Below are 12,011 nucleotides of genomic sequence, written 5' to 3'. Positions count from 1 at the left end.
AGACATAAGACTGTACCATCATTTCCCAGATTTTCCAATGTAGGCTTGATACTTTCTAGGATGTTTTTTATGTAGAAAGCCAGTTCCCTCTATAGCTTTAGTAAGCCTTATGTTTTCCAGGTGCTAGAGCTTGGGGAGTTTAATACAGTATATTCTGTTTTCCCAACCAAAAATGGCTGTTTCTACCTTAATTACAGCTATAATTACATGACAGTCCCTTGGTTTCCCTACTTTGGTTCTTGAATTTCCACAAAAGCATCTTTTTAGCACACAGTGAATAAATCCTCTGTTCTATGAGATCTATTTTATTTGAAAAAGTCTATGTTTTGTAGCAGAGTAATTCAAAGTATCTCACCAAACCTTAATGACCCCTTAGGTCGTATTTATTACTCTTTGTTAACATTTTAAATTATATTTATATGACATTCTGCCTATGAAAATACATTTATTTTTACATCTTTTTTAACCTGGTATCTAATTTTATACTTCTTTCAAGTTTAATTTTAAAGTTCTCTAGACGGAGTCTGCAAATTGCATTCCAAACATGTTCTCACCAGCATATTTAGAAAAACACTATAATGACGGGCAGAGATTAGAAAACTATCTCAAATCCTACTTCTTCGTGCAACTTTTAATTCCAAAATTCCCATTTTCTCCTTCAAAATAAAAACTGAAAAGCAAATCTAAATGAAATCAAGTTCTTTAACTTCTTATAAAAAATATTAGTCCCTAAAGATACAATCCAGGATTCAGGATTCTTCCAATGGTGTCATTCATATCCCATTAGAAATAGCCACTGTGGATGTGATCTTGGTAGCGTCTCTCATATCTTGAATACACAGGCTTAATAAATTAGCATATTAGCTCTATGCATAGCCATTTCTAATTTTCTTCAATGAGTTTCACCAACTATTATGAGACTACAAATTTCTTAAAAGTAGGGACACTTTATTATCCATATTTGAATACTAATCCCTAAAACCAAAGCACATAGAAAGTCCTCAATATTTGGCTCAGTCTCTACATATTTCTTCATCCTTCTTGCTTCATACACCAAGTTATACTCAACTGACTTCTTTCCTTCTACAGAGTCATCTTTGAAGATTTGGAATAAAAAGGGTACACTATTGGCTCTATCATTTCTTAGTCATATGAACTTACGCAAATTATTTACATTCTATGAGCCTTATTTCTCTCATCTGGGAAGCAGGGGAAATATGACCTACTTAATGGAGTTTAGTAAAACAGCAGAGAAGTGCTTGGGCAACAAAAGGAACTATAATTGCCTAAATTTGAATCTGCTGCTACTCACGCCACAAATTCGCCAGAACTATTTTCTCCATGCTGCCTTTAAACCTGGAATGATTTTTTCTGTACCTTCTCCATGCTGGCCAATCAGTCATCTTTATTCAAGAGTGGGATCAATTTCTAGAAGCAGCTGGAGCAGTTAAACTCTGACTAAAGTAGTTTTTCAAGCACAAGACATAAAGAGAACTATGACTATAAAGTAATAAGATAAGTTTCCTTGAATAATTTTTAACTGCTTCCTAAGCCAACTTGAAAAGAGTTTAAGAAATTATTTAGGCAATGGCAGAACCACTGGAACAGGTAAACAATCTCCCCAAGTAAATTCTTTGAAAACTACCATTCACTTGGATGTTTTAAGTTATGGCATTTGTTGCTTAAAACACCATTCTCTAAACTTTACAATCAAACTATGAGTAGATTTTAAAACAAACAGCTGGCTTAAAGTTAAGAAGCATTTTCAAACCTTGTTCATCATCCTCTTGGTATGTTACATCATCTGCAAAAGAGAGAATAAAACCAAAATAAGTATTAAATGAGTCATTCTGTGTAATTGCTTAGCTAAAAAACATAACAATCTGAAATATAGAATTTGATTCTTTTAAATATTAATGTCTGCACAGTCAGTGATAAATGCCTTTGACCAAAGAGGAAAGGGCAGGTAAATTATTTTCATAAAAATTCCTCAATCTGGCATAAAGCAAGATATGCAAAAGTAGCATTAGGAATTAACACCCTGTTTTGTTGTGGAGCCCATGGTAGGTGAAAGCCTGATATTTGATTAACAATCTAATTTTGTTACAAAGCAAAGTCTTATGTTAGGTGTTAAAATTACTTCTTTGACTCCATCGAAAGAAAAATCACCGTGTTAGCCCAGCTTTGAAACCGTAAAGTCTTAAGTAAAGTTTAAAATCTAATGAAAACGTTCACTAATACCTGCTTCATGGAACATTCTTTCAACCTCATCTACTACTGGTTCAATGGCATCTACAAAGAAAAAATATACACCACTGCCAAACATGAAAAAAACAAACACATTACTAGACACCATTCTAAAACAGTTATAAATTAATTCTAACCTTCAGAACCATGTAAGATAGATATTATCCTTATCACTTAATATAATTTAAGCTTAATAAAATTTCACAATTTGCTAAGTCACAAAGACAGGCGGGAGCAGAACTAGGATTTGCACTCGGACTGACGTGACCCCATCTACCACCTTATTCATTTCCAGATATTCTTTCCTGTATCCTATCTACAAAGACCGAAGTCCCAAAGGGTGGTTTGAAAAACAAATCTTTTTTCCTCACTTATTCATGTAATATTAAACTATATTCAGAAATTTCTATAAACATCTGGCCAACTACAAATGATTCTGAGTATTATAAAGAGTACTCTGTCTTGAATCAGATTGAATCATTAACACTGGGTTAAAACGGCCTTGGCCACTGCCTCAAAGAGGAACACATATCACAAACCTGGATTTTCCTGTTCATACACTATCTCTTCCATATCCTGATTATAGGCCTGTGAAGCTATAAATTAGAAAATAATTAGGAAATTACAAATACATCTCAAATTAGGATTGCACTTGATTTTAAGACAGGAAAAGAACAATTGTTAGTAATGACTGAAATGTAAAATCAAATCATAATGATGCTCAAACTTTCATTCATTCACTCATGGAACAAGCAGGCACTAACTGTGCTAAATGCCAAATACAATGATGAATAAGACAGTCTTCACCATCAGTGGGTGTATAATTGAACCACAAAATCATGGAGCTATATTCTCATTTAGCTTATGTGAATTCAACTATATTCAGCAAAACAAAAATGAGACAGACAGAGCAGTGTAGGGGAGCCCTCCTCCCATCCACTCAGCAAGCACCTGCCACAGAGGGAGCCTAATTGAAGACACACACATCCCAGACACTCACTTAGACTCAATACCTCAGTACTCCCAGAATGCAATGTAATTCTAGTGTTTACAGACACATATTCTTGAAATGATATAGGTCCTAAAAGCCAGCCAACAATATCACATGGTCCTCCAGCAGAGAAAGAAGGGTCTATTCTAAGACTGGAAGAAAAACTGGCCAACACTCAGGCTTATTGAAAGATGACATATTCATCTCCAGTGTGGCCATACGTTCTGGGGACACTTGACACGTGACAATACACAATTTGGACCTTTCACTGATTTTGCAATTTTAGACAACAAAAACGCAATTCTACTGTATCTTTTGTTTTTTTTTTTTATTATTTTTTTTAAAGATTTTAGTTTTTCCTTTTTCTCCCCAAAGTCCCCCGGTACATAGTTGTGTATTCTTCGTTGTGGGTTCTTCTAGTTGTGGCATGTGGGACGCTGCCTCAGCGTGGTCTGATGAGCAGTGCCATGTCCGCGCCCAGGATTCGAACTAACGAATCACTGGGCCGCCTGCAGCGGAGCGCGCGAACTTAACCACTCCGCCACGGGGCCAGCCCCTCTACTGTATCTTTTGACCTAGCAATTCCTGTACTGAGAATTTGTCCTCAGGAAGTAGACTTCAAAGGCACAGAAGCTATATTCACAAAGACAGACATATATACATGATATAATATATTAGATATAACCTAATTATTAGATATATTATATATGTTATAGATTATATATTATCTATATATTATCTATGATATTAGATATACTATATATTATATTAGATATATAATACTGTATATAGTAATATATATTATACTATATATTAAATATATATTATATTAGATATATGTATTTTATACATATGATATATCCTATACAATATATTACTATTAATAATTATAGTATTATCTCTCTCATGATGCTCTTTTATAGGAAAAGACTCAATCTAATTAAAAAATAGTATTAAAATCTTACCAGTCTCTTCTACATAGTTACTATCTTCAGTTTCTGAAAAAAATAACATTAAATCGGTATTACTACTTTCATAAAACAGTATATATATATATATACACACACACACACATACATACACACACCATATATGTATATTCTGAATTTATGCTTATCATTGATTTTATTTTGAAAGCAAATAACTATTAAAATAAAACATGAAAATATCAATTAAATGTCTGCTAAACACTTTATCTTTTACTAGAACTACATTTAGAAATCTCTCAGCGTTCTCTTACTTGATTCACTCAACAACCCCACAAGGTTGACACACACCATAACCTGGGCTAAAGGGAGAGGATGATTTAGACAGAGTAAAACAGTGACGAAGGCTGGACCCAGGAAAGGGGCTCATTTCTGGTTTACTTCCCATTCCAGTATGGTGTTCTCTCTTCTAGAGCAAGAGCACCTTGACTGTACATGGGAACACAAAGGAAGAACAGGGAGACGTTCTAAGTGTGGGGAGCTGGGAGGTGAACGTGTTGACAAGCTTAACCACATGCCCCTGATGGCAAAGTGCTGCCACTGAATGATCCTCTCCACTAGTGCGACCTTTGGTAATTTTATCTAACAGCTATTTGAAGCGTAAATATTTTTAATTTCTGAAGACTTTTAATAAGTAATTTTTAGGTTCAAACTGAATCTATGTCCCAATTAAAGATTAGGTCAGAAAATAAGGTTTCTTCAGTTCATGAACTTCTTAGAAATGTCTCTTCCTACCCTCAATCTGTAACTCCCAACCTCAAAAATATCTAATTCCTTATGTTTTGATTGAGTTTCTTAACTGAAATCTGTTGTATAAACAGCATCTAAGGTATCAAAATTCTGAGCAAGTATCAACCTTTCTGAGCCATCTTGGTGAAGACAGGAGGCAGCAGGAGGTACCAGGGAAATGTGGAAATCATTTTGTCAGCATTTCTACTCAGAAACTAGAAACATGTTCCCCACAGAAACTAAAGATAACTAACAGACGGCTAGATAACACAGATAACTAAAGGCCTAAAATTCTAAAGCTAGTCTATAAATGCCTATTTTAAAAGCACAATGCAGCTGAAATCATATACATATTCAAAACCATTTTGAGTTTACGTTTTTCACAGAAAATTATGCATCATATACAAATTTGTAGGTTAGTATGGAAATCAAACTATCACTTACAACATTATTTCTAAGAAAAAGTGCATTTCCTGCTCTCAACAACAGGCATGAATATAAACTTCTGGAAATACATTCATTCATAAATTAGGAGCTGCTTGCTTCTAAAGTAGTTTCCCAATATATTAAATACTGTGGGAAGTAGATATACCTTACTTTTTCATAACTTTTATGCTTTAAAATAGTCCTTGCAGCCATTTGCCAACCACATTGTGTGCAGGCTCCCTCTCCACTCAATCCTTAGCTTGGACGAGTCCTGTGGCGCTCACCCTGATGCCCACGGCTATGAGCACAGATGTTCAAGTCTTAACAGCAGAGTAGGATGTGAGGTAAGGCACAGAAAAAATAAATAGCCCAGCCGCACTTTTGCTCAATCCTGGCTGCAATTGAATTTAATCACCCAAAGAGCTTTTACCATTTTCCGTTTAGGGGGCCCCACACCCCAAACATTCAGATTCACTTTGACTAGGGTGGGTCACAGGTATTCTTTTAAAAGCTCTCTAGGTGACCTTAACTGCATCCAAGATTGAAAACTATTTGTAGGGAAATCAGTCCATCTTTGTGGATCTTGTTCACAAGAGGTTCTGCCTCTGAATCCATGACCCTATGGCTCTAGACGTCCCACCTTGACTAGTGCTGTGGACCTTGTCTACTGCTTATTTCTCACCATTCTGTCTACCGCTCTGAATTCCATTTAGGCTTAGCTAATCCTTGAACCCTGCCAGGCACTTCTGGTCTCGATCCTTTGTGGCTTGTGGTGCCGTGTTATCGCATGGGATCTAAGGCAGCTCAACCACAGACTCTGATGATTATATGGTGGGACATAATGTGTAATGTGGTTAATTTTGTGTTGGTGCCCCCAACTTTTCCCCCCAGCTTAAAGATTTGTTTTTCTTTTATCACTCTTTAGAAATGAAACATCCATGTTAAATAAACAATGTTTCATTAGTAGTCATCTTAAGTATAAAATTATATCATTTATATATTTATATATTTTAAATAAAATGACATAAACCAATCAGAGAACAAAACCTGTGGCTTAAAATCTTTTAAGAACTCTTAAGGTCTTAAAGGACTACTTTAAGTAAAGAGGGGAGAGAATGTATACCATAAGAACAAAGCATGTGTACTTAATTTAACAGGGCTTTGAATAATCATAGTAGTCTCACATTAAAGCATAGAGGAGCACAAAATATATGAATAAAACGTTTTCATCATCACAGAAATTACTTCTTTATATGCCAATGGTGAACAGCTGTAACTCTAACTTGCCTATTGCAAATGATCCAAGGTAAACTATTCAACTGATATTTAAATAACCGGCTATTTAAAATAACAAATTTAAATAAACCAGATATTTAAATTTGATTTACAAAATTGATACACACTGATGTCAGCGAACCATGGTCCATAGCTCAGATGAAGCCTGCCTCCCGATTTTGTAAATCAAGTTCTACTGGAACACAGCCATACTTACCTACAGGTATTGTCTAGGGCTGTCTTTGTGCTACAACAGCAAAGGTAGGTAGTTGCAACAGAGGCTATATTGTTGGCAGAGCCTAAAATACTGACCCTCTGGACAATAACAGAAAAAGTTTGCCAATGCCTAGTACAGAAGTTAAGAATTGGGTTCTACCCACAATCTTAGTTACAGATTTCTACATCTGTTGTTACAGATCTCATATTAGAACAAGAGCCTGTGATAGATTATCAAGTAGCATATTTCATCAGGTGTTTGAATTTCCGGTAACACTTGGCACTCTAGGAAGGAGAGCACAGTAAAAGTAATGTGCTGAAGTATTTCACTCCCTTTCTATAAGAAACTTATATATTCTGAGAGTTTCCCTAAAAGTGCTCTGAATCAAAATTGGGATATCTATTTATTTTAGGAAAAAAATTCATTGTAATTAAGTTTTTAGCTTTATTGTAAAAAAACTTTAGATAAACGTTAAGTATTGGTTTTAAAGGTGTTTAAGAAAAAATCCAATTATCATAATTACAAATAGCCTATTGTATTTTATTCTGAAATCAAATTACCTTCATGAAACGTCCCAGTTTCCAGGGGCTCAAATCTATCCTCTGCATTACCCCCCATAAGGAAATCATCATCTTCTGGTTGCAGTTCTCTTGCTGGTTCAACCTCTTCTGGTTGCAGTTCTCTTGCTGGTTCATCCTCTTCTGGTTGCAGGTCTTCTCCTTGCACAGAGATAATAAACAAAGTGACACAGGTCTATACCAAGGGCCCACAGGCAGCAGCCAGCACAGATACATAAGCCCCTCTAAAGGGCTGCCACACACCCGCTCCTGCTGTGGGCATGCCCGGCCTTCCCTCTGGGCCACTGCACATGCTGCTGCCTACTCTGAAGCTCTGTTCCCACTCTGGCCAAGTGTTAGTCCACTTGAGCAGGGGAACAGGTCTTCTGACACTAGAACATGAGCTCCCCAAGACAAGGACCTCGTTTATTTTGTTCACTATGTATGCCCAGCATCTAGGGCCATGCCAAGCCATAGGAAGTGCTCAATAAATATTTAATGAATGAATAGATGAATTCATAAGTATTAATACATCTGCCTCTTCAATTATCACTAGGTCAGAGAAAAGATCAGCCTGCGATCTTTCATTGAGAATGGACATAAACTTCCATGTAACAATCTTAAATAACTCTACACACAAGTGTTCCATTGCAAGGAACAGCCAACCACCTATCTAAACCATATGCTAGGTCACCTGCATTAGGTCACCTGCATTATACTTGGCATCTAAAGGGTCCTATCTTTAGCTCTTAAGTTATGCAAAGATGCCCATTTTCTCTTCTAAGACTAACTTTTATGATATACTGAACTGTTCTGTTTCTTTTGTGTAGATATTGGACATGCTACATTATTCTACTGCAATATGGTTTAGCCTATCATCGTGGTATAAAAAATTCTCTCTGTAGTAACTTGACATGGCTCCAAGCAGAGTATGTCCTGGACGTAGCACTCTAACCATGGAACGCAAGTGAACTAGACTTAGCTGTGTGGTGCAGCACAGTGGTCAGGAGTGTGGAGTCTGGAATAAATGGCTCCAGATTTAGGTTCTTCCATACCAGCTGCGTGATCCTGGGCAAGTTGCTTAACTACTCTGTGCCTAAGATCTCTCTTCCATAAAAAGGAAATAATAAGAGTACCTACTCACAGCATTGTTGTGAGGATTAAAGCACTCAGAAAAATGCCTGGCCCATAGCAAGTATTTAGGTGCTACTGTTCCTGTTATTACTGTTTTTGCTGTTATCATCATCACAGTAAGAACAATATTATTATTTCTACTGCTACTGCTCCCTCACAACTGCAGAAAGGTTTTATTAGTTACTTTACTCTTACTGTGGCATAGTGATGCTCTCAGGTGTTACCGAATTATGTAGGCCCATTTGTGCTGATAGTACAAACATGCATCGCTTAACAATGGGGATACGTGCTGAGAAATGCATCATTAGGCAGTTTCATTGTTGTGCAAACATTATAGAGTGCACTTACACAAACCTAGACGGTACAGTCTACTTACTACACACCCAGCTGTATGGTACTGACCTCACGGGACCACCGCCATCCACACGCTCCATTGTTGACTGAGACATCATTAGGTGGGTGCACGACAGTGTTTGTTTGCTGTTACGGCCTCCTATATTGTTTCTCATTTCAGAGTTTCTGCTACTCAGCAAACCAGTCACCAATTTTCATTCCTGTCACTAATTTTACGACTTTTTCTTCTTATCATATTCCTTTTTCCTTACTCTCATTTTAACCAGTGCAATTTTATGGTTTTTACAGGAGCAGGATTTAGCTCTCTCAGCCATCAGCATTCAAGGGAAAGTCTGCTTTCAGAAGAGAAACCAAACCAACATCGTACCCTATCTGTGAGCCTCCACTGCTCGGTCAGTGACGGGCTGGTATGAAGAAAACAGTTTCCTGAGGGCTTACTACACTCAAGGCTGTGCCAAGCCCTCTGCGGCTTCTCCAGAGGTAGGTGAAGTCTGGGCTTCCATACACGCCATGCACTTTGCTTAAAACACTCCACTAACAACACTTGCCTGGAAGCACTCCACCACCCTTCAGCTTTCAAATCAAGAGGTCATTTCCTCCAGGAAGCCTCTGCGAACCCCAAAGTCTACGCAAGCCCCACAGAGCATCCTGTGTTTCACTCTTACAGCACTTCCCTCATCATACTGAAATCACTTGTTTATTTAGACTGCATCATCCGTGTGTTAGGTTAAAGTTAGAAAAGATATAGGAAGGGAAGGCCTGCGCTTGCTCATATGGGCAGATGTACACTCAGGGGAAGGAGCCCTCCCAGCTAAGAAACTGGTAATGAAAGGACAGAGGCTCTCAGACTCCCAGCAGACAACGGCAAAAACCTACAACTCAGCCAAAGCTGATCGCTCGAGTGGAGCACAGCCCGAGCTGCCAGGATGCTCTGCACTTGACCCCAAACACCGCGGACTGGAGAAGTCAGTCTAGGAGGCCTGCTACCGCCCAACGTAAATGACAGGGAATTCTGCCTTTTGTTTTTCAGAAGCATAATCTTTCCTTTAGAACTACCTTCAGCTCACATGAAACCATTAGGAGTATAAGGAGACCATGTGCTCCCCTCCTGCAAAATCCCCTTGTGAGTTACACTTTGGGGTGATACTCTCTGCTTTCATCAAGGGATGTTTCAAGAAGCAGTCTCCTAAAATCTTAAACCATTGGCTTCTAGGGTATCATTTAATATTCTCTGTACAGAACTTTGTATAAGAAGTTTTTCAGATGTAAGAGCTGGGAAAATGCTTTGTGTTCTCTAAGAAGATAGCACGTTTATTTCCTCTCTGGTAATAGGATTCATATAATTAAGTTTCTCCTTTTTGCTTGGTGACCGCTCAAGGATGCAGGAAAACTTGAGGGGCAGCGACAGTACCCAGACAGCCCCTGACAGCCTGCCTTGCTGTGTGCTCTATCTTCCTCCGCCCTGCTCTTGTCATCTGTTCTTGACGTATCATGGGTCTCAATTTGTTTATTCTCATGTATTCCTGCCATTTCCTATTAGATGCATGCAATAAGTTCCTTAATAGTAGGAACAAGTCTACTGCCATTTCAGAAGTACTTGTCCTCTAATAACTTAAAAAAAAACCCATTCAATTATTATTTAAATTTTAAAACAATGTCCAAGTCATTTTATGTAACTAATTATTTCAGTAATGCATCTAAAAACAGAAGATTTTAATTCATACCAGGTTCTGTGTATACCGTTTCATGGAGTACGGAATGAATTTGTTCTTGTATTTCATCTTCAATATTCTGAGGTCCTAAAATAAATTATGAAACATAACTAAGTAGAAAAGATCCAGACATTAATGTAGAAGATGAAATACGGCATCATGCATATATATTCAAATGAATATATGTAGGTAATCAACTATTCCATCCTTTTTGTTATCAGTTTATCACTTTTTTTCCTATGTTGGCAAATATGGTAGATATTTGAAATTGGTTTTATTTTGACAGCAGTTACAAATGTTGAAAAACTTCTCCATAAGATTTTAAAAGAAGAAAACTAACTCAAGTTTAACTCAAGGTTTTTTCTAAAAATCCTCACTCAAAGTAAAATTACTTCACTTTCTAATTAACAAAATTCACAGATGATAGAATAAAAAAAAATGGAAGAGCAAAACTTTCATTAATAGAAGTACTGAGAAACAAGGATAAAAATGTGGAAGATGAGCTAAACAGACATTAACGTATGTGGTCAGCTGCTGCCTTCCCTGACAGAGAGGAGAAAGGGTCCCTCTGCTAGCGTGAGGGCTGGGATGGTGGGGGTTGGCTGACCACTCCCAGAAGTTGTCAAGGAAGCCTGAGTAGACCTGACATTACAACTGACAATCCTCTCAGTTTTGGAGAACCCTCTGGCAGTCAGATCCATAGACTTAAATAGATGTTAATTACAAAATTGAACATTAGTTAGCAATGACATTCCGACAACACTGTGGTGCTTGTCAGATTATCAGGTTTACTGCAACATAACCCAAAAAAACGAGAAGCTATAATTACATTGATACTATTATAAATTTTCTAACAAACATCATCTATGTTCAGTTAATAGGAGTAGCACTAGATTTAGTATCATGAATGCTGTCACATGAAATAATGCCAACGACATCAGTTATACTGATGAGCTAATCTTCAATTACACAAGTAGAATAAGTTAATTTGAACTTCAGGTAGGAAAAAAGCTTAAGAATCTATAATGCAAGTCACACTACAAAACCATTTCTGAAGCACAAAAAGTATTCTACTTTTATTTCACAAACCATTTCTATACATTCTCATATAATTACGCAAGAGCCCGCAATCTCTATTCTTCACTCATCATCTCTTACAACGCCCATGGCAGAGTCTGAAGTGGATTCCCAGTTTTACACCTGCTGACAGCATCACCCACAGAGAATATAATGTGAGTAACATAACAAGTGGACAGTGGGGCTCTGCTCCTTCGCTTAACCCTCCAATGGCCTCCTTTCCCTGAAAAATGAAAATCTAAGCTCCTCAGAACAGAACACAAGCCCTCCACAATCCAGCCCTCACATGCCTCTCCAGAACATCTG

The 12,011-nt window shown here is 37.3% G+C and overlaps 1 protein-coding gene across 13 annotated transcripts in view; it reads right to left on the bottom strand.

Moving 5' to 3' along the window:
* ASPH (aspartate beta-hydroxylase) overlaps nt 1-12,011 on the bottom strand; it is a 208,968-nt gene that overhangs the window by 128,056 nt on the left and 68,901 nt on the right. For 7 of the 13 annotated variants that reach the window (XM_070630515.1, XM_070630517.1, XM_070630519.1 and 4 more), the window contains 6 exons: nt 10,641-10,715; nt 7,432-7,590; nt 4,204-4,236; nt 2,787-2,843; nt 2,242-2,292; nt 1,772-1,804 (listed from right to left, as the gene is read on the bottom strand). In XM_070630515.1, the coding sequence (XP_070486616.1) occupies nt 1,772-1,804; nt 2,242-2,292; nt 2,787-2,843; nt 4,204-4,236; nt 7,432-7,590; nt 10,641-10,715 (408 nt within the window). The remainder of the gene's footprint in view (nt 1-1,771; nt 1,805-2,241; nt 2,293-2,786; nt 2,844-4,203; nt 4,237-7,431; nt 7,591-10,640; nt 10,716-12,011) is intronic. The other 6 variants (XM_070630522.1, XM_070630523.1, XM_070630518.1 and 3 more) reach the window with 1 other exon arrangement.

This window comes from Equus przewalskii, chromosome 8 (genome assembly GCF_037783145.1).
Source record: "Equus przewalskii isolate Varuska chromosome 8, EquPr2, whole genome shotgun sequence".
In the NCBI taxonomy this organism is placed as follows: domain Eukaryota; kingdom Metazoa; phylum Chordata; class Mammalia; order Perissodactyla; family Equidae; genus Equus; species Equus przewalskii.
This window is presented reverse-complemented; position numbering and strand designations above follow the sequence as displayed.